The sequence below is a fragment of the Tamandua tetradactyla genome, chromosome 6 (assembly GCF_023851605.1).
Source record: "Tamandua tetradactyla isolate mTamTet1 chromosome 6, mTamTet1.pri, whole genome shotgun sequence".
In the NCBI taxonomy this organism is placed as follows: domain Eukaryota; kingdom Metazoa; phylum Chordata; class Mammalia; order Pilosa; family Myrmecophagidae; genus Tamandua; species Tamandua tetradactyla.
In genome coordinates this window covers 90,146,875-90,172,949 of record NC_135332.1, presented here as the reverse complement: position 1 = coordinate 90,172,949, position 26,075 = coordinate 90,146,875, and the positions used below count along the sequence as shown (strand labels likewise).

The 26,075-nt window shown below is 36.3% G+C and overlaps 1 protein-coding gene across 7 annotated transcripts in view; it reads right to left on the bottom strand.

Annotated features, from left to right (window-relative positions):
* Positions 1–26,075, bottom strand: part of SPIDR (scaffold protein involved in DNA repair) — a 757,458-nt gene that overhangs the window by 54,615 nt on the left and 676,768 nt on the right. For all 7 annotated transcript variants that reach the window (XM_077166724.1, XM_077166722.1, XM_077166723.1 and 4 more), the window contains one exon: positions 3,018–3,158. In XM_077166724.1, the coding sequence (XP_077022839.1) occupies positions 3,018–3,158 (141 nt within the window). The remainder of the gene's footprint in view (positions 1–3,017; positions 3,159–26,075) is intronic.

Here is a 26,075-nt window from a genome sequence, read left to right as displayed (position 1 = left end):
CACCCTATGCCTATCTTGTTTTCTGTGCAAAAGGATGCAACTCAAGACCAAAGTACATTCCAATTACTTCTTTTGTCATTAGCATTCAGGTAAACCCCTTTGTATAAAGTGAGGGCTAACTAAAAGCTCTTCAATAAAGGGCCCTTCAAGAGATCTAAATAAAATATCACTTATTAACTAATAATAGGTTTTAGATAGATACAGAGACGTAGAGATTTTTGTTTTAACAAGTTGGGAAATAAATACCAGCATCATTTTGAACCAAGAGAGGCATCTTCTGATGTTAAAAAAGATAACAATTTGCTATCTATATTTTTTATACCTATTACAGGTGAACGTATTTCAGGAAATCCCTTTTTATCCCACTATTGCCCTATCATATAAAAAGAAAAGAATATAATAATCAGCAATATAAAAGGTAAAGTTCATACCCAGAATTATGACATCAAAACAATATGACACCGAACAAGTAACTTGTTCAACCTACTGAATGGCTGCATGGGGGGAACAAGGGTCACGGAGACGTGCCTTAGGAGAAGCCATGGGACAAACCTAACAAAGTCCTTGGAATGTGAGAATAGAGCTGTGCTCCCTGCTCATGGAGATATCTCACTGTGTAGTTTTGAAAATTGTATGGAGCTTTTCTGATTCTTTTTCTTTGACCAGACAGTATAGATGCTCATATGGAAAAATATTTCAGTACCATCAACTAGATATGTTTAATGAGAAAAACAAAACATATGATGCTTTTTTCCTTGCAAATCTGCCAAATGATGCAGGCCAACTGTAACGTGATCATACTATGATATGACATCACTTATGTCTGGACAACTCTGAAAGTATCAATCTACTTCACAGCAGTAGCGAAATAGCCATTAGATGAGAATAATCTTCTGTCACTATAAATGTAGTCCAGATGAAGTCTCATAACCCATATTCAGAAGACTCCATGACTTGTCCCAAAACATACAACTATCTTCTAACTGATAAAAAAAAGTTACTTTCTGTATTAGATTCTGGAATTATGTAATTAAAAATATTACCATGAAGTTTGGGAAGTAAATAACTTCTAGAAGTGTATTTTGTGAAAGTTGCTATGAAACAATAATACGAACAAGAAAACCATTTTGTATTTACTGGGCCACTATGGGATGACTGACAATGGATGATATCACTAATACACAATTACATTATCCAGCATTCCAAAACTAATAATTTGTTTTGAGGAAATATAACTTTCAAAAGAACAAAAAGACAACCTAAATTTTTATATGGATGGTTATATGCTGAAATATAGTTAAATATATAAAATAGAAATCCCATTTTCCATGGAAATGTTGTAGACAGAAGTGAGAACTCCAGGTGAACCCACAAAACTTTGGTTACCTGTTAGGTGTGTCTATGGATGTGCAGCATAAGGACATGGATCTTATGGGGTCAAGAAGCCTGATGCTGAGCCTGGCTCTACTCTTTGCCAGCAGGTATTCTCCAATCTCCAGTGAGAAGTGGGCCTCCTGCAGCCAGCCTCATTCTTACCCCTAACTCGGATGGAGAAAAGCTGCTCTTTTATGAGCAGGAAAAAGCCTGGCCCTGTTTATGGGAGGGTGATTGGCAGGGTGGCTCACATGTGGAGTATGAGTTAACACAGACAGAATTAGCACTAACTCAGGGCAGGGGTATCTTTAAAAAAATTTTTTTTATGGGTATCTTTGTGTTATAACTACACTGAGCCTTCTTGGGTGCATGTGTTTCTGCAAATGTTTACAATGTGGTTCTAATGAGGGCGACAATAAGGTTCAGCCTGAACAAGTCAAAGGTTCAGGTGACCCAGTTAAGCTCTGATCATGTTTAGACATGCCTTCCAAATATCTGGGGGAAATTCCCCCTCCTCACCCTGAAATCTATACTGCAATTATAATGCAGCCACCTGTTAAAGACATAAAGCAGCATTTGTTATTTGATGCAACAACAAGGATCAATAAAACATTCTTGTATTTAAGCAGGGCTTTACAGGGGATCTATCAATGAAGGACATATCTTCCAGGAAAACATACCCTGGGAGCACTTGTCCCTTACCCTCCAGTGTCAGGACCAGAGAGTTGAGACCCTCAGGAATGTTGATTGTTGAATTTAGTCAGGAGAAATACACTTAAATGCTTAAGATTCAGAAGGATTACAGATAGAATGTCATCATGCAAAACCATCAGAGGATTCTATCAAGAACTGCTTCAAAACGAGACCATCACAAACTCATAACGGAGTGTTCTCCCTCAACATTATTATAAGCTCAGATGTCATTACAATTAAACAAAACTTCTGCACAAAGAGAGTTGAGGGCCCATAAGAGTTTATTTTCTTCTACTATTTGAAGAAAGAGAGGTTAGATTAACACTAAGACCCAAAATTCACTGTTTACACTAACTCTCTATATTATTGGATAGTTTCATTAAACATGTTTCTTCTTTTCCCTAATTCATAAATTAGGATGATTGTTGAAGATGTTAACAGCCACAATCTGGGACAGATCTATGTACAGTTTTACTTTTGCCTCATCAAAACAAAGTTTAGAATAAGGTTCTATGAAACTTGACAGAGAACAAAGCTTGCTTACTATGGAACGCAAAAAGATACGACAACTTAAGAACTTTGCTTAGAGCTCGTAAAATATTTTTTACTAAATCAAAAATCTCATATACATAAATGACTATAATACAAAGCTGCTTTATTTATAGTTATAGTTAAGAAGACAAATCTGCAAATGAAAACACACATACACACATTTTTATCTTCTTCATTTTCGTTAAATGATCAATCACTAAACCTGCATAGTTATTTTTGACGTCAATTATATATTCCCCCCAGAGGTACTTTATAGGCTCCACTCAACCTCGACCTTGTTTTACAGGCAAACTCTATGATCCTGGTTTATTGTCCTTAAAAATACAACGAGATACAAAGGAGTAATTATAAGATCTAGGCACTACAGTGAAGCGGAAGCTCTCACAGCGCATACTCACCGTCCTCTGGTGGCCTTCTGTAGGACCTTCAAACCTGCCAGCCTGCATGGCTTCCCTTCCAACTGCCTGTCCTTCAACATGGTGCTCTCCACGTGCACTTCGCCGAAAAGCCCACAGGCATCTTGTACAAGAAGGCAGACTCTGTAAAAAACACTCATATTTATTCTTTTAGTAGAACATCTGTGATCCATTACAGAGATCAGGATTTCCCTTCTCCTTTACTAGAAGTCTACTGTCATCTTCCTAGATGGATGAATCAAGGTAAATGAAGCTGGATTCACCATTTACCTTTTGGATTTGCACATGCAGGTGTTTGGGTCACTATCCACAAACCCCAGAAGGAGGTACAATTTTATTTTGACATAAAAATAAACCCTAAGCCAAATTTGGTTTAAAAGGCATGCAAAGAAAATCATCCTTTCAAATCAAATACAGTATTTTTGTCCAAAAACAGTATCCTCATTCCTCATTTTAAACCTGTTTTCCATGAAAGGAAACATTTCTATTCTGCGTTGATGTTCAACAGGATGAGAACAATAAGTAGGGACTTTCTCTGAGGAGGCACATCTTTATGGACATGGTGGACAGCAGGGTAAAAACCAGTGTCCCAGCTGGGAGTGACACAACAGCCTGTGACATAACGGGATTTTCCCCAATTTAAGTTCAGAGAGCAGTATTCATGAAAGTCTATTTATGATTGAATTTCCAATCCTCTCATTTCATAATTCATATAAATGAAGTCTAACTTGTAACTAAATGATACATTTTAAGAAAATATTTTATGGAGTCTGAAAAAAAGTTAGCCAGTAAATAATACTACCAAACAGATTATGGAGCAAAAGCTATTATAAAGATGAGAATAAACAGGAAGATGTAAGTTGGAAAACAATAGAAGACACTTCTTGGGGTACAATTCAGTGGGTACTGCTTTCTTTATCATTTTTCCTCTTATTTATCCCATCGTTAAGAAGAAACACTCCTAAAAATTTTGTATTGAGCCTCTGATCCCCTTTTTCTTTGCTCTTTCTTCATTAGTGTTCTCAGCTACTACTTGATATCATCATTGTACAGACATGGCTGCCAGGAATCACTCATTTGTGCCCTGCATTCACAACTCTACTTCAGTTCCTTATGCCCATTTTCTTGGATTGCAGCAGGGTGTCTCTACCTTGGCACCACCGACATTAGGGACCAGATCATTCCTTGGGGTGATGGGATGGGCACAGGCTGGTCCTGTGCTTTGTAGGATGCTTAATATACCCCTGGTCTCTACCTACTAGTTGCCAGTCTCTACCTACTAGTTGCCAGTAGCACATCCTGCCCTCTTCCCCAGTTGTGACAACCAAAAATGTACCCAGACATTGCCAAATATTCCCTGGATGTATGTGTGGGGGAGGGGACAAAATCAACCCCAATTAAGAAGCACTGAATTATAAGAATTTTTTCCTACATGGTCTACTTGCTTTTAATTTCTCAATCCTACATCTCTCTTACAAAATAAACTTCAATAAACACACATGGGCAGGTACACACTCTCTGATCATATCTCACATGTCCACGAATCTTCCCTATCTCCCCATTTTGTTTTACCACAATCCACAGTATGTTACTTTATAACTCTGTACACACGTATGTGAATGTGTGTATATGTATAAACTGAAATGGCTGTGTGATGCGCTCTATTTTTCTCTTCTAACCTGTTTAATTAAAATAAAATTCTGACCAAAACACACTAAACTGATTTCAAGCACAACTAATGGGCCATGCCCACAATTTGGAAAGCACTGCCCTAAAATCTAGTCTATATGATAGAGTCTAACTCTTGAACTTGGCATTCAAGACAATGCACCTCAACCTACCCTTCTAGTTTTACTACAGTTCTGCTTCAGGTACCCTTCACATTTCCAGTCCTGGGATCCTGCCATTCTCAGCCCTCACCAGCCGTTGATATCACTTGGCTTCCAGATGGCACCTTCTCTGGCTTCCTTTCTAGCATTCCTCACCATGCCCACTCAGGCTCCTTGCAAATTCTCCACTTTCTGATCTTTAAGTTTGGAGTGCCTTCTTCTTGACCCATACTCATTCCAGAATGATCACAAAGAGTCTAACAGCTTTATAGATATCTACAGATTAAGTGGTTCTTAAATTAATAGCTCCAGCCTGAATCTTTAACCTCAACTCGAGACTTGATTATCCCAGTGCCTACTTGAAGATCCACTTGGATATCTAATTGACATGTCCCAAACCTAAAAACTGACAACCCCATCCCCCAACAACTCCCCCCTTCTAAGGTCTTCTCCATCTTGGTCAATGCAGCCCATGCTTTCAACTATTCAGGCCCCAAGCCAGGAATTGATCTTTCCTCCTCCCTTGCTGTAACATCTCATATCCCACATCCAGCCCATCAGCAAAATCTATTATGGTGCCTCCACAATATTGAGAATCTGTCTTTCTCTCACCCTCCACCAGTTCAAAGCTGCCGTCCTTGTCAGTCTTGGATTGTGGCAGCCATGTCGTAACTGGTATTTCTGCTCTTCCCATTACCCTCTCATCTATCTTCAACACAATAGCTGGATTCGTCCTTTTAGTACCTAAGTCAACTCTGTTCAAAACACTGGACACCCCTGCCTTGTTCTGTGCAGAAATCAAACACCTTATAGAGGCCTTAAATGTCACTGCTAATCCCTCCTGGATTCATCTACTGTCTGTTTCCACTTTTCCCCGGTTTGATGCTAGAAAGACTAGCCTGCTTATAGTACTCTGAACAGACTCAGCGGGCTTCTGTCCAGCTTTCACTCACTATTTTCTCTTTCTAGAACACTTCCCCAGCTGCTCTCAGGACTTTCTTCTTCACTTCCATTATATCTGTTCACCTTAAAATAAATAACAGAACTCCTGCCTCCTCAAATTTCCCATTCCCAGTACCCTGCTTCATTTTTTCCCCATAGCACTCATCAAATCTGCCATATTGTATATCTATTTCTTTGATTGTCTTCCCCAATAGACATCAAGCTCCTTGAGGGCAAGAACATTATTTTGTTCACTGGTACAACACTACTACCTGGCCAGGTACATGATAGGTATTGGAAGTGAGTGAATAAATGAACTGCTGTTTTACAAACATGTACCCCTAACTGCCTCCACACCTCTGATCATGTCTATTGTTGACCTGGGATAACTCTTGTTCATATCTGCCTATTGGTAGTATAGCTGTCCCTAATGATATGAATGAAATTCCACCCTTTCTATGACATCCTTCTTAAGCCTCATAAATCCATTCTTTGAATTCTCATAGCCTATTTAAATCTCTTTATTAAAAATGTTCACTTCTGTTTATATTACAATTTAAAAACTAAATTTACCAAAAACCAATTCTGAACATAAAGGCAACAAATAGGCATATCCATTACCTTCTTTTAGCAGATTATAACTTCTTTAGGGTAGGTATATAGTCTTACATCTTTCCATTTCCCACAATCTAAGTACCACAACTGGAACATAGTAATAGTAACTAACAAATAACCGTGATTATTCTAAGAGCCTACACAGCAGCAGATACTATACTAGGCATACATTAGTTCTTTACAATAATTTTGCAATGCATGATAGTATTTTGAGTTCAATTTTATAAAGAAAGTTCAGCTCAGGGAAGAATTTGTAAATGGGCACATAGTCTACATCAATTCCATTATTCACATTACTCAAAATTTCCTGTTTAAAGGAAGGCACATCAAATCCACTGCTCCCTTCAACCCCAACACAACTGCTCCAAGAGTGTTTATTTACTGTCCTTTTTTTTAGGGGAAATCTGAATGTAAGTTTGAGAAGCATTGTATGTCAACTGTCTTGCTCATTAAAGAATAAAGTATGAAACATTATTGCATCTTGTAGCTGATTGAATTGTTTAAAATTTTTGATTGCTTTAATGTTACCTGGCATGATGTTTTGTCAATAATAAACACTGGTTAGGTACATGAGAGGTAAATTAGGCTCAAAATGAGTTCCCATCATTAAACAAAAGATTACTCAGAAGTCTTCTCCATTTTTGCTGTATGTGGAGGTCTGTCACATGCAGACCATGAGAGCAATGAGAACACTTCCATTGGTTCTATTCAACAGACAGGCAGTTGCAATAATAAGATACCAATAAGAAATACTGATCAGAAGCATAAAAGGACTTCAGAAAACTCTAGTGAGAAATTAGGAAGGATAACATATACATGGTCGTTTCTAGTTCCTTGGATTAAAAGCTAAAAGTACTTCTGTTCTCCTGGATTTCAAGACTATAAAACACATTTTTGGTGACTTGGTGAGTTTCTTATTCTACATAAATGGGAAATTTTGTGTTTTATGCATATCTATATATCTGTATCTATATATACTACCACAATTAAGAGAAAAAAAATATTTCCCGTGCTTTCTTCCTGGTCTTTCTAGTACTGAATTCTGGCCCTCTCTAGTTTCTGTGTTTACCAGGCCACACTGGTATATATGTATATAGGATGTATACATACAATCATAGATGGAAAAAAAGGGGAGGGGCAATCCAAAGGGGCTGAGCTGGCCTCTCAGCAGCTCCTATGGGAAACCCTTCATCTGCAGGGGGTTGAGTTCCACCCCCCAAGGAGGCCAGCTCTGCCTTGACCTTGCCAATAACTGCAGGGAACCTTCTACAAATTCCTCTGCAAATGAAGGAGTTTGATAACATAATGAGCAAAACTCCTGCCAGGGAGTTAATTTAACACATTTTTATTTTTCTGAGAACATAATAGAAAAACTAAGAAACTTATACAATGTTTTACCCAAATGCTCTTCTCATTCAGGAAATGCCTCATTACCTTTCACAGAATCCTTAACTGTAATTTTCTACCTTTTCACTGATTATTTAAATTCTCTAAACATCTAGTAGTGTTTGTTGTATTTCTCAGTGAAAATGAAAAGTTTTTTCCAATTTTAACTTTTCATTTTTTCTCATAAGGGAATATAAATATATAAACACTGAATACAAATACTTAAGCAGAATGTAAAATACAATGAAAGAGAAGTGCAAAATACCCTGAAATTGTTCAACTCATTAACAATAAATCTGTCATGCTTTTCTCAGTGTTCGCCTTTTTGCTGACTTGAATACCTACCACATGAGTAATTATGCTGACACCAGAATTAGTACAGTTGAATTTAGAGGGTTTTGTTTGATTTTGTAATAAATGTGACAGCCCTGACATAATAAGGTGCTTCTATTTTCAACTATCTCCTCTGAGTTTGTCAAGCTGTTACTCTAGAAAATATATTTTTAAAGACAACTTAATTGAGGTATATTTTATGTCATAAAATTTACCAATTTCAAGTGTTCAATTCAACCATTTTTATTACTTTACCAATTGGTGTACCCAATATCATAAATCAGTTTTAGGATAATTCCTTTCCCCCCAAAAGATCCCTCCTGCTCATTTTTGGCATGGCCCTGGCCAGGGAACCAGTAGTCTACTTCTGTTTCTATAAATTTGCCTTTCCTGCACATTTCATATAAAGAGAATGGTACAATATGTTGTGTGTTGGGTCTGCCTTCTTTCATGCAGCATAACGTGTTTGAGGTTCATTCATAACATATATGCTTCAGTACTTCATTCTTTTTTTTTTCCAGTTCTAACTCTATTCTTTGTTTGTTTTCTTAAAAAACAATACACTAAGAACCACCCAAAAATGTATATCTTATTTAGCCTAACCATAGGGATATTTAAATAAAGTATTCATACAATCATTGTAAAACCTGTATTTGACAGTAAATTTCATAAACAAATTTAAAATTAAGGCAACAAGGAAAAAATCCACAAATTCAGATAGCAAAGTTCTTAAATTCTAAGCATTAATCACTAACTTAGATACCAATGATCAGCTGTTAAACTGTGAATGTTCTCAAAATATCAAGTAGAAAGTTCTTACAAATATCTGTACTGCTACAGTAATGACCTATATTACTAAATAGATTCCTGATTTCAGGAAAAGATGAAGATACAGATATTTTTACAATTAACATATGGAAATCTTAACCACCTAAAATGGATATCTTAGCTTATCCATAGGCATATTAAAAAAAAATCCAAGTAATCATCATAAAGCCTGTTTGTATAATATGTTTCATAAACCAATTTAAAATTGAAGCAAGGAAGGAAAAAAATCTATAGATACAGACATAACAGTTTCTTAAATTCTAAATATTAAACACTATCTTAAATACCATTTGATTAACTATCAAAACTGTGTGCATTCTTGAAATATCAAGTAAAAAGTTATTACAAATGTCAACTTTGCTATAGTAGTGAGCTATGCTACTAAATATTTTCAAATTTTTGATTTCAGGAATTTATTTTATCTAATATTACTATAACTACCTATAGTTTTTTTTTTTTTTTTTTACCATTTTTTGTTGTAAAATATAACACATACACACAAAGAAAAGAAAGAAAAAAAGCAATAATTTTTAAAGCACACTTCAACAAGCAGCTAAAGAACAGTTCCCAGAGTTTGTCATGGGCTACCATGCCCTCATCTCCAATTTTTCTTTCTAGCTGCTCCAGAACACTGCCAGCTTTATCAGAGTCATAATAATTGGAATCATACAGTATCTGTCTTTTCGTGTCTGACTTATCTCACCCAGCATTATGTCCTCAAGGTTCATCCACGTTGTCATATGTTTCAGGACATCATTTTGTCTAAATGCTGCATAATATTCCATTGTATGTATATACCACATTTTGTTGATCCACTCATCTACTGATGGGTACCTGGATTGTTTCCATCTCTTGGCAATTGTGAATAGTGTTGCTATAAATATCGGTGTGCAAATGTCTGTTTATGTTACTGCACTCAATTCTTCTGGGTATATACCAAGTATCAGAATTGCTGGGTCATAGGGCAATTCATTGTTTAGTTTTCTGAGGAACTGCAAAACTGACTTCCACAGTAGCTGAACTGTTTTACATTCCCACCAACAGTGAATAAGCGGTCCAATTTCTCAGCATCCTCTCCAACATTTATAGTTTCTTGTTTGTTTAATAGCAGCCATTCTTATAGGTGTGAGGTGATATCTCATTGTCGTCTTAACGTGCATTTCCCTTATAGCCAATGAAGATGAGCAGGTTTTCATGTGCTTTTTAGCCATCTGCATTTGCTCTTCAGAAAAGTACCTATTCATTTCCTCTGCCCATTTTATAATTGGGTTGTTTGTTCTTTTGTTGTTAAGCTGTATAATTTCTTTATGTACACGGGATATCAAGTCTTTATCTGATATGTGGTGTTCTAGTTTACTAGCTGCCAGAATGTGATATACCAGAAATGGAACAGCTTTTAAAAGGGGAGTTTAATAAGTTGCTAGTTTACAGTTCTGAGGCCGAGAAAATATCCCAATTCAAGCAAGTCTATAAAAATGTCCAAATTAAGACACCAACAAGAGGTTACCTTCACTCAAGAAAGGCAGATGAAATTCAGGGTCTCTCTCTCAACTGTAAGGCACATGGTGAACATGGTGACATCTTCTAGCTTCCTTCCTCTCCAGGCCTCTTACTTCATGAAGCTTTCCCAGAGATGCTCTCCTTCATCTCCAAAGGTCACTGGCTGGTAGACTCTGTAGTTCTTGTGTCTCTGCTACTCTCACCATTCTCAAGCCTTCTCCAAAATGCTTCCACTTTTAAAGGATTCCAGTAAAGTAATCAAGACCCACCTGGCATGGGTGGGGTCACCTCTCCCTCTATTCAAAGGTTAATACCCACAGTTGGGTGAGTCACATCTCCATGGAGATAACCTAATCAAGTTTCCAGTCTATAGCTCTGAATAGGAATTGGAAGAAACTGTTGCTCCCAAAAGACTGATTAGCATTAAAACACGGCTTTTACAGGGTACATAAATCCTTTCAAACCAGCATATGGCTTTCAAATATTATCTCCCATTGAGCTGGCTGCCTCTTCACCTTTTTAACAAAGTCCTTTGAGGCACAGAAGCTCTTAATCTTAGGGAGTTCCCATTGTTTATTTTTTCTTTAACAGCTCGTGTTTTAGGTGTAAAGATTAAGAAGCTACCTCTAAGATTTGAAGATGTTTCCCTACATTTTTTTCTAGAAGTTTCATGGTACTAGCTCTTACATTTAGGTCTTTGATCCATTTTGAATTAGTTTTTTAAAAATTTATTTATTAATTAAAAAAACATTTAAAAACAAACAAACAAAAACATTAACATATGATCATTCTGTTCTACATATATAATCAGTAATTCACAATATCATCACATAGTTGCATATTCATCATTTCTTAGAACATTTGCATCAATTCACAAAAAGAAAAAGACAACAGAAAAAGAAATAAAACGAAAACAGAAAAAAAAGATTATACATACCATACCCCTTGCCCCTTGCTTTCATTAATCACTAGCATTTCAAGCTAAATTTATTTTAACATTTGTTTCCTTATTATTTATTTTTATTCCATATGTTCTACTTGTCTGTTGACAAGGTAGATAAAAGGAGCATCAGACACAGGTTTTCACAGTCACATGGTCACACTGTGAAAGCTATATCATTATTCAATCCTCATCAACAAACATGGTTACTGGAACATAGCTCTACATTTTCAGGCAGTTCCCTCCAGCCTTTCCAGTGCATCTTGAATAATGAGATCATATCTACTAAATACATAAGAATAACCTCCAGGATAACCTCTCGACTGTTTGGAATCTCTCAGCCATTGACACTTTGTCTCATTTCACTCTTCCCCCTTTTGGTTGAGAAGGTTTTCTCAATCCCTTGATGCTGAGTCTCAGCTCATTCTAGAGTTTTTCTCGATCCCTTGATGCTGAATCTCAGCTCATTCTGGGATTTCTGTCCCATGCTGCCAGGAAGATCCACACCCCTGGTAGTCATGTCCCATGTAGACGGGGGAGGGTGGTGAGTCTGCTTGCTGTGTTGGCTGGAGAGAGAAGCCACATCTGAGCAAGAAAAGAGGTTCTCTTGGGGGTGACTCTTAGGCCTAATTTTAAGTAGGCTTGACCTATCCCCTGTGGGGTTAAGTTTCATATGAACAAACCCCAAGACTGGGGACTCAGCCTACACCTTTGGTTGTCCACACTGCTTATGAGAATATCAAGAATTCAACTCGGGGAAGTTGAATTTCTCCCCATTCTCACCAAGACTCTGCAAATACTTTTCCACTCACTTATCAAATCACTCTGGGATTCATCGGGGCATCACTCTGGACAAACCAACAAAATCTCATGTCTTACCCAAGATTCCAAGTACTTCTGGTGTTCAATCAAGCTATCCACATAAGTTATATTAGGAAATGCCCTAGTCAAAATACAAATTTTGTACCAAATAAACATTTTTTGCTTTAGTCTCATACATAAGGTGAAATTTTAAAATATTAATTACCATCTATTTTCAGCACCCTGTAGTAATGACATTCCTTTGTTCTTCCTCATGCAAAAATATTTTTAAAATTTGAAAATTTAGTCACTATTATTATACACTCTAGGCATTCCTAGATTATACCATATCAATCTTTATCATCTTTCTTTCTGATTTCATTTATGCCCCCTGCCCTCCTCCCTCTATCATTCTCACATGCAGCTTCATTTAGTGTTTTAACATAATTGTATTATAGTTAGGTAGTATTGTGCTGTCCATTTCTGAGTTTTTACATTCAGTCCTGTTGCACAATCTGTATCCCTTCAGCCCCAATTACCCAACATCTTACCCTATTTCTGTCTCCTGATGGTCTCTGTTACCAACGAAATATTCCAAGTTTATTCACTAATGTCAGTTCGTATCAGTGAGATCATATAGTATTTGTCCTTTTGTTTTTGGCTAATCCCACTCAGCATAATGTCCTCAAGGTCCATCCATGTTGTTACGTACTCCATAACTTTATTCTGTCTTACAGCTGCTTAATATTCCATCGTACGTATATACCACAGTTTGTTTAGCCACTCGTCTGTTGATGGACATTTTGGCTGTTTCAATCTCTTTGCAGTTGCTAATAATACTGCTATAAACATTGGTGTGCAAATGTCCGTTTGTGTCTTTGCCTTCATGTCCTTTGAGTAGATATCTAGCAATAGTATTGCCGGGTCATATGGCAATTCTATATTTAGCTTTTTGAGGAACTGCCAAACTGCCTTCCACAGCAGTTGCACCATTTGACATTCCCACCAACAGTGGATAAGCGTGCCTCTTTCTCCAGATCCTCTCTAGCACTTGTTTTTTTCTGTTTTATTGATAATGGCCATTCTGTTGGGTGTGAGATGGTATCTCATTGTGGTTTTGATCTGCATTTCTCTAATGGCTAGGGAAGTTGAGCATCTCTTCATGTGCCTTTTGGCCATTTGCATTTCCTCTTCTGAGAAGTGTCTGTTCAAGCCTTTTTCCCATTTTATAATTGGATTGGCTGTCTTTTTGTTGCTGAGCTGAACAATCTCTTTATAAATTCTGCATACTAGACCTTTATCTGATATGTTGTTTCCAAATATTGTCTCCCATTGTGTAGGCTGTCTTTTTACTTTCTTGATGAAATTCTTTCATGCGCAAAAGTGTTTAATTTTGAGGAGTTCCCATTTATTTATTTCCTTCTTCAGTGCTCTTGCTTTGGGTGTAAGGTCTATAAAACTGCCTTCAAGTATAAGATTTATAAGTTACTTTGCAACATTTTCTTCTAACAGTTTTATGGTCTTAGACCTAATGGTTAGGTCTTTGATGCATTTTGAGTTAACTTTTGTATAGGGTATGAGATATGGGTCCTCTTTCATTCTTTTGCATATAGATATCCAGTTCTCTAGGCACCATATATTGAAGAGACTGTTCTGTCCCAGGTGAGCTGGCTTGACGGCCTTATCAAAGATCAATTGTCCGTAGATGAGAAGGTCTATATTTACACTCTATTCAATTCCATTGGTCAATATATCTATCTTTATGCCAGTACCATGCTGTTTTGACCACTGTAGCTTCATAATATGACTTAAAGTCAGGTAGCATGAGAACTCTGACTTCATTTTTTTTTTCTCAGGATACCTTTAGCTATTTGGGGCACCCTGCCCTTCCAGATAAATTTGCTTATTGGTTTTTCTATTTCTGAAAAGTAAGTTGTTGGGATTTTGATTGGTATTGCACTGAATCTGCCAATCAATTTAGGTAGAATTGACATCTTAACTATATTTAGTCTTTCAATCCATGAACACAGTATGCCCTTCCATCTATTTAGGTCTTCTGTGATTTCTTTTAACAATTTCTTGTAGTTTTCTTTGCATAGGTCTTTTGTCTCTTTAGTTAAATTTATTCCTAAATATTTTATTCTTTTGGTTGCAATTATAAATGGAATTCATTTCTTGATTTCCCCCTCAGATTATTCATTACTAGTGTATAGAAACACTACAGATTTTTGAGTGCTGATCTTGTACCCTGCCACTTTGTTGTACTCATTTATTAGCTCTAGTAGTTTTGCTGTGGATTTTTTCGGGTTTTTGACATATAGTATCATATCATCTGCAAACAGTGAGAGTTTTACTTCTTCCTTTCCAATTTTGATGCCTTGTATTTCTTTTTCTTGTCTAATTGCTCTGGCTAGAACTTCCAACACAATGTTGAATAACAGTGGTGATAGTGGACATCCTTGTCTTGTTTCTGATCTTAGGGAGAAAGTTTTCAGTTTTTCCTCATTGAGGATGATATTAGCTTGGGTTTTTCATATATTCCCTTTATCATTTTAAGGAAGTTCCCTTGTATTCCTATCCTTTGAAGTGTTTTCAACAGGAAAGGATGTTGAATCTTGTCAAATGCCTTCTCTGCATCATTGAGATGATCATGTGATTTTTCTGCTTTGATTTGTTGATATGGTGTATTACACAATTGATTTTCTTATGTTGAACCATCTTTGCATACCTGGGATGAATCCTACTTGGTCATGATGATTCTTTTAATGTGTTGCTGGATTCGATTTGCTAGAATTTTGTTGAGGATTTTTGCATCTATATTTTAGAGAGATTGGTCTGTAGTTTTCTTTTTTTGTAATATCTTTGCCTGGTTTTGGTATGAGGGTGATGTTGGCTTCATAGAATGAATTAGGTAGCTTTCCCTCCTCTTCAATTTTTTTGAAGAGTTTGAGCAGGGTTGGTACTAATTCTTTCTGGAATGTTTGGTAGAATTCACATGTGAAGCCATCTGGTCCTGGACTTTTCTTTTTGGGAAGCTTTTGAATGACTGATTCAATTCCTTTACTTGTGATTGGTTTGTTGAGGTCATATATTTCTTCTTGAGTCAAAGTTGGCTGTTCATGCCTTTCTAGGAACTTGTCCATTTCATCTACATTGTTGTATTTATTAGCATAAAGTTGTTCATAGTATCCTGTCATTACTTCCTTTATTTCTGTGGGGTCAGTGGTTATGTCTCCTCTTCCATTTCTGATCTTATTTATTTGCACCCTCTCTCTCTTCTTTGTGTCAATCTTGCTAAGGGTCCATCAATCTTACTGATTTTCTCATAGAACCAGCTTCTGGTTTTAGTGGTTTTCTCAATTGTTTTCATGTTCTCAATTTCATTTATTTCTGCTCTCATCTTTGTTATTTCTTTCCTTTTGCTTGCTTTGGGGTTAGTTTGCTGTTCTTTCTCCAGTTCTTCCAAGTGGACAGTTAATTCCCGAATTTTTGCCCTTTCTTCTTTTTTGATATAGGCATTTAGGGCAATAAATTTCCCTCTTAGCACTGCCTTTGCTGTGTCCCATAAGTTTTGATATGTTGTGTTTTCATTTTCATTTGCCTCGAGATTTACTGATTTCTCTTGTAATTTCTTTCTTGACCCACTGGTTGTTTAAGAATGTGTTGCTGAGCCTCCACATATTTGTGGATTTTCTGGCACCCTGCCTATTATTGATTTCCAACTTCATTCCTTTATGATCTGAGAAAGTGTTTTGTATGATTTCAATCTTTTAAAATTTGTTGAGACTTGCTTTGTGACCCAGCATATGGTCTATCTTTGAGAATGATCCATGAGCACTTGAGAAAAAGGTGTATCCTGCTGTTGTGGGGCGTAATGTTGTATAAATGTCTGTTAAGTCTAGCTCATTTATTGTATTATTCAAATTCTCTGTTTCATCATTGATCTTCTGTCTAGATGTTCTGTCCATTGATGAGAGTGGGGAATTGAAGTCTCCAACTATTATGGTAGATGTGTCTATTTCTCTTTTCAGTGTTTGTCACATGTATTTTGGAGCATTCTGGTTCGGTGCATAAATATTTATGATTGTTATGTCTTCATGCTGAATTGTTCCTTTTATTAATACATAGTATCCTTCTTTGTCTCTTTTAACTGTTTTACATTTGAGTCTAATTTGTTGGATATTAGTATAGCTACTACTGCTCTTTTCTGATTGTGATTTGCATGAAATATCTTTTCCCAACCTTTCACTTTCAACCTGTGTTTATCTTTGGGTCTAAGATGTGTTTCCTGTAGACAGTATATAGATGGGTCCTGTCTTTTAATCCATTCTGCCAGTCTATGTCTTTTGATTGGGGAGTTTAATCCATCAATGTTTAGTGTTATTACTGTACGGGTAGTACTTTCTTCTACCATTTTGTCTTTTGGATTTTATATGTCATATCTAAGTTTTCTTCTTTTTAGCTTTACTGATAGTCTTCATTTCTATACTCTTCTCCACACCTCTCTCTTCTGTGTTTTCTTATCTGTCTCTAGTCTTCCCTTTAGTATTTCTTGCAGAGCCACTCTCTTGGTCACAAATTCTCTCAGTGATTTTTTGTCTGAAAATGTTTTAATTTCTCCCTCATTTTTGAAGGACAATTTTGCTGGATATAGAATTCTTGGTTGGCAGTTTTTCTCTTTTAATAATTTAAATATATCATCCCACTGTCTTCTTGCCTTCATGGTTTCTGCTGAGAAATCTACACATAGTCTTATTGGGCTTCCCTTGTATGTGACGGATTGCTTTTCTCTTGGTGCTTTCAAGATTCTCTCTTTCTCTTTGACCTCTGACATTCTGATTATTAAGTGTCTTGGAGTACGTCTATATGAATCTATTCTCTTTGGGGTGCACTGCATTCTTGGATCTGTAATTTTAAGTCTTTCAAAGAGTTAGGAAATTTTCAGTGATAATTTCCTCCATTAGTTTTTCTCCTCCTTTTCCCTTCTCTTCTCCTTCTGGGACACCCACAACACGTATATTCGTGCACTTCATATTGTCATTCAATTCCCTGAGTCCTGCTCCTATTTTTCCATTTTTTCCCCTATATTTTCTTTTTCTTGTTGGATTTCAGATGTTCTGTCCTACAATTCACTAATCCTATCTTCTGCATCTCAAAATCTACCATTGTAGGTTTCCATTGTTTTTTTTTCCTTTCTTCTACTGTGCCTTTCATTCCCATAAGTTCTGTGATTTTTTTTTTAGACTTTCCATTTCTTCTTTTTGTTCATTCCTTGCCTTCTTTATATCCTCCCTCAATTTGTTGATTTGGTTTTTGATGAGGTTTTCCATGTCTGTTCATATATTCTGAATTAATTGTTTCAGCTCCTGTTTCTCATTTGAATTGTTGGTTTGTTCCTTTGACTGGGCCATATCTTCAATTTTCCTGGTGTGATTTGTTATTTTTTGCTGGCATCTAGGCATTTAATTACCTTAATTAGTTTATTCTGGAGATTGCTTTCTCTTCTTTTACCTAGGGTTTTCTTGTTGGATGAATTTGTTGTCTATCTGTTCTTTGACATTCAGTTCAGCTTTTTCTGGACCTCTAGCTTAGGTTCTGTTTAACAGAGGAGAAATTTTCAGTTCTTGTTTTCTTATTTCTTGCCCTGCTTGTATGGTGCCTTACCCCCCACCCCCACCTTAGGAGGGTCTACGTAGGTATTATAGACGCCAGCCTTATTTTCCCAGACCAAACTGGCCTCCTATCAGGAGGAAAGAGTTACCTGTGTTGGTTTTCCCTGAGGGTGAGACCCAGCAGGTTGAGAGACTTTCCTGTGAAATCTCTGGACTCTGTTTGTCTTATCCTGCCCACTATGTGGCGCTTGTGTGCCTGCAGGTCCCACCAGCATAAGATGATGCAGTACCTTTAACTTTGGCAGACTCTCCCTGTTGGGGGCATGGTGGAGACAGAGGAGAGGTTGTAGGCTGGTTTTAATGGCTTCAAATTACCATGTCCTGGTGTCTGAATTCCTTGAGGGAGGGATTCCACCTGAGTTGGGCTTCACCCCTCCCCTGGGGAAGGCAAGAGCTCCAGAGAAGCCGTCGAACAAGCTTGTTTCTGCCTATGCCTGGGGCAGTTGCAGCCTGAGAAGTCCCGCCACTGTATCCAAAGGCAATCAAGCCTTTGTAGAAACACAGCCACAAAAACCTCTGTTTCTTTTTTTGTTTTTCTTTTTCCGTCAGCCCTGCCCCCTTGGTGACTCCACTTTGACCAGGTTCATCTGAAATGGGGGCCTATTTTTAGTAGTCAGAATTTGTTAATTAATCCCACAATTGGCGTTTGGTTGGGCTCAGCCCCTGCTGCCAATAAAGTCTCTTTCCTTTCCCCTCTGGGAAGCAGCCTGTGGGGGAGGGGCACCGGCTGCCATGGCTTGGGGAACTCATGGTTCTGGGGAGGCTCGCAGCCAGTCCAGCAGGTCCAGACTAGGGTACACTGTGTGTCCAGGAACTGACGTGGCCCCAGGAGCTGTTCTGTAATATTTCTGGTTATTTAGTAGTTGTTCTGGAGGATGAACTAAAATGCACACAATGCACACATCTTGGCGTGTCCTTGAATTAATTTTTAGTATAGGGTATAAGGTAGGGGTCCTCATTTATTCTTTTGGTTATTGAAATCCAGTTCTCCCATGCCCATTTATTGAAAAGACTATTCTGTCCCAATTCAGTGGAAGATCATTTTGGTGGTCAATTTCTGCACTGGCGATCCTGTTCCACTGTCAATCCTTCTGTCTTTGTGCCAGTACCATGCTGTGTTGACCACTGTGGCTTTATACTAAGCTTTAAAGTTAGGAAGTTATAGAGCTTCCAGTTTGCTCCTCTTTATTAGGATATCTTTAGTTATTCGAGGTCTCTTTTCCTTCCACATAAATTTAATATCCAGTTGTTTCAAGTCTTCAAAGTAGGTTGTTGGGGTTTTTACTGGTATTACATTAAATCTGTAGATCAGTTTGGGTAGAACTGACATCTTGACAATATTCAACTTTCCTACCCATGAGCATGGAGCATCTTTCCATATATTTAGGCCATTTTTTATTTCTTTTAGCAATTTTTAAAATAATTTTCAATGTATAAGTTCTTGATATCTCTGGTTAGGCTTATTCCTAGATAACTAATTCTTCTGGTTGCTATTCTTTTTTTTATTTTTATTTTTTGCAGGGGCAGGCACCAGGAATCAAACCCGGGTCTCTGGCATGGCAGGTGAGAACTCTGCCTGCTGAGCCACTGTGGCCCGCTCCTGGTTGCTATTCTGAATGAAATTTTTTCTTTAGTTTTCACCTCAGATAGATCCTTGCTTGTGAATAGAAACAACTGATTTTTGCACATTAATCTTGTATCCTGCCACTTTGCTGAATTTGCTTATTAGCTCAAGTAGTTTTGCTATATATTTCTCAGGGTTTTCTAAGAACAGGATCATGTAATCTGCGAATAATGAAAGTTACTTCTTCCTTTCCTATCTGGATGCATTCTATTTCTTTCTCCTAATTGCTCCAACTAGTACTTGTAATATATTGAATAATAGTGGTGACAATGGGCATACTTCTCTCGTCCTCGATCTCAAGGGGAATGCTTTCAATTTCTCACCACTAAATATGATGCTGGCTATGGGTTTTTCATATATACCCTTTATGATAATGAGAAAATTTCCTTCGATGCCTAAACTTTAAAGTGTTTTTATCAGGAAAGGATGCTGGATTTTGTCAAATGCTTTTTCAATATCAATCAATATGGTCACGTGATTTTCCCCCTTCTATTGGCTAATGTGCTGTATTATACTGATTGATTTTATTATGTTGAACCACTCTTGCATCCTTGGTATGAATCCCACTTGATCATGATGTATAATTCTTTTAATGTGGTGTTTGACATGATTTACTAGTATTTTGTTAAAAATTTTCCCATCTATGTTCATTAGTAGATTGGTCTGTAGTTTTCTTTTCTTGTATCATCTTTATCCGATTTTGGTATTAGAGTGATGTTAGCTCCATAAAATGAGTTACATAGCGTTCCTTTTTCAGTTTTTTGGAAGAGTTTGAGCAGGATTAGTGTTAGTTCTTTTTGAAATGTTTGATAAAATTCTCCTATGAAGACATCTGGTCCTGGGCTTTTTTTTGTGGGAAGATTTTTTTTTTGATGTATTTTTTTTATTCAACATAACAACATGCAAACATAAACATTCTTACCATATGATCATTCCATTATTGATATATAATTAATAACTCACAATATCATCACATAGTTGTATATTCATTATCATGATCATTTCTTAGAACATTTGCATCAATTCAGAAAAAGAAATAAAAAGAAAACAGAAGAAAATTCATACATACCATATCCCTTACCCCCCTTTCCTTGATCACTAGCATTTCAATCTACTAAATTTATTTTAACATTTGTTCCCCCATTATGTATTCATTTTTAATCCATTTGTTTTACTCAGTTCTGCATCCCCACAGAAATACTGAAAAATTTCTCATCAGAAATAGAGGTGAGAAGGCAGTGGGATGACATAGTTAAAGTATGTCACTAGACTAGCTTGACGTCATATTAAGAAACAAAGAACTAAAAGGGCAAATGTTAATATTAATACTATTCTATTTTTGGATCATAAATCCACTGTTTACTTCTTACATGATCTAAAATACAAATCACAAAGTAATTATAAAACTATGGTATTGGGCACACAATAAATAAGGATATAATATGTTACAAGAACAACATAAAGAGGAATTCATAGGGGTATAGGAACATAGTTTGTGTATGCTATTGAAGTTAAGTTGGTATTAAATCAAAAGAGATTGCTGTATACTTAGGATGTTAGATTTAAGCCTCATGATCACCAAAAAGAAAATATCTAAAAAAAATACACAAAAGGAAATGAGAAGAGATCCTAAATAGTTTATTACAAAAGATCAACTAAACCAAAAAGTAGGCAATAATGAAAGAAATGAGAGACCAAAAAGGCACAAGACTTTTAAAAACCAAATAGCAAAATGACATAAGTCCTGCATCAATGGCAATTAAATGTAAATTACTCTTTAATCAAAAGGCAGAGATTGGTAATAGATAAAAGAACATGGCCCAACTACACACTGATTACAAGACTCACCTTATAATCAAAGATACAAGTAGGCTGAAAGTTACAGGATGGAACGAAATAAACCATGCAAAGAGTAACCAAAGACGCCTGGGATGGCTATATCAATATCAAATAAAACAGACTTTAAGTCAAAAGTTGTTACAAGTGATAAAGAAGAACAGTATATTAATAAAAGGGCCAATTCATCAAGAAGATATAATGGGTGTAATATTTAAATATGTATGCACCTAACAACAGAGTCACAAAATATATGAAACACAACAGAACTGAAGTGAGAAACAGACATAGTGGGAGAATTCAATATACCACGTTCAATAATGTATAGAATACATAGAAAAATGATCAATAAGGAAATGGAAGATTTGAACAATACTATTAACCAAGTAGAACTGACAGACATATAGAGAATACTCTACCTGACAGCAAAATACACATTCTTTTCAAAAGTACATGGACCATTCTCCAAAACAGGTAATAGCTTAGGTAAAAAAAAAAAAAGTCTCGATGAATTTTAAAAGACTGAAATAATGCCAAGGATCTTCTCTGACCACAGTGGAATGAAACGTGAGATCAATAATACAAGGAAAACTGGAGAATTCATAAATAATTGATATTGAACAATTCATTAAAAAAACCAGTGGGTCAAAGGTGAAGTTAGAAGGGTGTTCTAGTTTGCTAGCTGCCAGAATGCAATACACCAGGAATACTATGGCTTTTAAAAAGGGGAATTTATTAAGTGGCAAGTTTACAGTTCTAAGGCCGTGAAAATGTCCCAATTAAAGCAAGTCTATACAAATGTCCAAATTAAGGCACTTACTAGAGGTTACCTTCACTCTTGAAGTTCAGGATTTCTCTCTCGGCTGGAAAGGCACATGGTGACATGGCAATATCTGCTAGCTTTCTTTCCAGGCTTGTTATTTCATGAAGCTCCCCCAGGGGCATATTCCTTCTTCTTCCCCAAAGGCCTCTGGTTGTGTAGGCTCTCTGCTTCATGGCTCTCTCCAAAATGCTTCGTCTTTTAAAGAAGTCCAGTAAACTAATCAAGACCCACCTGGAATGGGTGGAGTCACATCTCCCTCTAATCAAAGGTCAATACCCACACTTAGGCAAATCACATCTCCGTGGAGATAAATTAATCAAGCTACCAACGTACAGTACTGAATAGGGTTTAAAAGTAATGGCTGTCTCCACGAGATGGATCAGGATTAAAACATGGCTCTTCTAGGGCAATGATCCTTTCAAACCGGCACAAAGTAATATTATAAAATACTTTAAAACGAATGAAAATGAAAACACAACACATCAATACTTTCAGAATGTAGGAAAGTCAGTCTTTATTGGCACATTTAGATGGTAAATGTGCTAGACTGGACCCCTCTCCTCTCTTAGACATACATAGAGACAAAAACAGAGAGTGGCTGCAAATATCTAAAGTCAGATAACTACTGAGTTATAAAAAGGAATGAAGTTTACATACTACAATATGGATGAACCTTGAAAACATTATGCTAAATTAAATAAGCCCAAAAGGAAAGGATTAATATTATATGATTCCATTTTTATGCAACATCTAGAAAAAGCAAATTCACAGAGATAGAAATTAGATTAGAGGTTACAAGGGGCTGGGTGGGGAAGGGGCTGGGTGGGGAAGTTACTGCTTAATGGGTGAAAAGTTTTAGGTGACTAAAAGGTTTTAGAAATAAGAGGTGGTAAGAATATGGAAACATTGCCAAAGTAATTAATGCCACTCAATTTTACACCTAAAATAGTTAAAATGGCAAATTTTATTTGAAATATGCTACACTAAAAAAAATAATGTCTACCAATATGTTGACAAGAAACCTAATAATCAGAAAGATTCAAGGGTTAACTATGGAAAAATACTTCAGGCAAATATTAACCAAAAGAAAGCCAATTCCAGAAGAGAAAACATTGTAAATGCCACCCATATTAATAAAATGGTTTAATCTAGCTTTATGCTCCTAATAGCATTAAAATATATAAAACAAAAACTACTGAGAGAAATTAACAAATCCACCATTAATGTGGGAGAGTTCAACACACCTTTTCCAATTATTGATTCAATCAGAGGAAAAATTAGTAAAGATTTAGAAAACTTGCATACAGCAAACAAGGTGATTTGTTCCATAAACAATTAGAGAAACTGCCAACAATTAGAGAAAGTGCATCCTCAAGCATACATGGGATATTTATAAAACTGAGTAGGTATTTCATCATACAGCAAGTCCAGAAGAATTCCAAAGAATCAGTATCATAAAGAACACAATCTCTCACAATGTACTTGTAAGAAATCAAGTAAAACACGTATTTTAAAAATATTCCTATATTTGGAGGTTTTACATTCCTTTCAATCCAGTGGGTCAAATAAGAAATTTCAGTGGAAAGAATACAATATTTTGTAATAGCTGATAATAAAAATACCACATATCAAAACTTACGGATTGCATAAGAGAACTTATAGCCCTAAATATAATAAAGCATGATTATTTTTCCTTTTCTATATACATTTTTATTAGTTTTCCAAGTAGTAATTCTACACCAAACGTCTGCCAATTACCAAAATCTCTCAAGATGATAAAGTCACAGGTATTTTAGCCTTCAGAAGGGGGGATTTCCTTTGCTACTATACTATGTTGGATCTCCTGTTTCCTACATATCTTCTTAATGATCTTCCTCAATTTAGAGGCTCACATCTTCTAGTTTAATGAAAAGGGGAGTTGGTGGGAGAAATGGAAGGTAAGATTTTTGGGACCATTCATGAAATTGTCTATAATCTGCCTTCAAATTTTATGGGGAGCTTGGCTGGGTATAGATTTCTGGATTGGAAATAATTTTTCTTCAGAATTTTGAAGGCATTCTAAGTCCAATCCTATTTTTACCTCCTTCTCTCTGGGAGCTGAGGTATGCCTTAGTTCCCAAGAAAATTTTCTTTTCGGTATATCACTGATACCTACTCCCCTCCATTTTTTTCTTTCTTCCATTCTGGTTATTGGATATGCTGGAGTAGTCCTTTACTTTTCTTATCTCTTCTCTACTGTGTTCCACTTATTTTTTTTCTTTCTTTCTTTCTGAGAGTTTTCCTCACTTTGCTTTCCAATACTTCTAATTAGGTTTTTCATAATTTCTAGCATTTATATTTTTAATTTCTAAGATCTCTCTTTTAAGCTCTGAGAGTTGCTTTCTTCTCTTTGATAGAGTCCTCTTTTATTTCACTGTTGTCTGTAGCTGTATGAGAAGCTTTCATCAGGGCCTGGACATCCTATCTGTCCAAGAACAAGGCTCTAACGGCTTTGCTGGAGCATCTAAATGAGTGGTTGGGACTTGAACAACATGGGTTATCTGGCAGAGACATTTTATGACTGGAGAACTTCAGTTGTCAACATCTTTTCTATTGGACTGGGTAAATTTGTAAGAAAAGACCTGTTTTTACTTTGGTATACTTACTCTGTTTTACCCATTCCTGAGAATAAAATACTGTGTTTTGCTAGGGTAAAAGAGAGGGGAGGTTACCCAATAGTATGGAGTAGGGGGGTAGGGCACTTCCTGGATATTCTTCCAATCAATTCTACCAAAAGTAATGGGAAAACTGGATATCCAGATGGAAAAAAAAAATCCTTGACTAATACTTCACATTATACATTATAAAAATAAACTCAAAATGGATGTAGACCTAAAGCTATAAAATACCTAGAAGAAAACACAGGAGAAAAAGCTTTGCAATCTAATGGTAGGTAGAGATTTCTTAATTAGGACACAAAAAGCACAACTTTAATAGGCCAATCACAAGCTAGGAGAACTTACTTGCTAAATATATATATCTGACAAAGGACTTAGATCCCAGAATACATGAAGAACTATCAGAATTCAATAACTAGACAAACAATCTATTAAAAAAAGGGCAAAATATTTAAATACATGCTTCACCAAATAAGAAATATATCTCCCTTTCTCTCTCTATATGGCTAATAAACATACCAAAAGATGCTCAACTACCCTGGGTTATCAAGGAAATGCAAATTAAAATGACAATGAGATACCACTATATACTCACTAGGACAACTAAAATGAAAAAGACAGATTATATCAAGTCTTGGTGAGAATGGAAAAGCTGAAATTTCTAGATATTTTCCCACAAGAAATGTATATCCACTCAAAAACTTAAAGACAAATGCTCATAGCAGTTTTATTAAATAATAGCCTCAATCTGGAAATAAGAACAAATATTCAAAAACAGTTGAATGCATATATAAATTATGGTATATCCTTATAATAGAATACTACTCAACAACAGAAGGGACAAACTACTGATACATGCAGCAGCGATGAATACTGAGAGCATTATGCTGAGTGATAAAAAAAAATCAGGTGAACAGTGGTTTATGTTTTTATTAAATCACAGGAAAGGCAAAAGGAACCTGCAGAGAGAGCAGAACTGTAGTTGCCTGGGACTGTGCATAGGAGGGGTGGACCACACAGGGCACCAGGAAATGCTTTGGGGGGATGGAAACAGTCAGTGTATTGGTTGTGGTGATCATCACACAGGTGGACACTACTGTCGAAACTCATTGAACTGTACACTTAAAATGGGTGCATTTTATTGTTGTAAACTAGACTTCAAAAAAGTTGCTTAAAGACAGTGAAAAGGAGCCTAAAGAGAATTTCACTGAATAACCATAAGATAATTATGGGGAAAAGATGGGACAATTCATC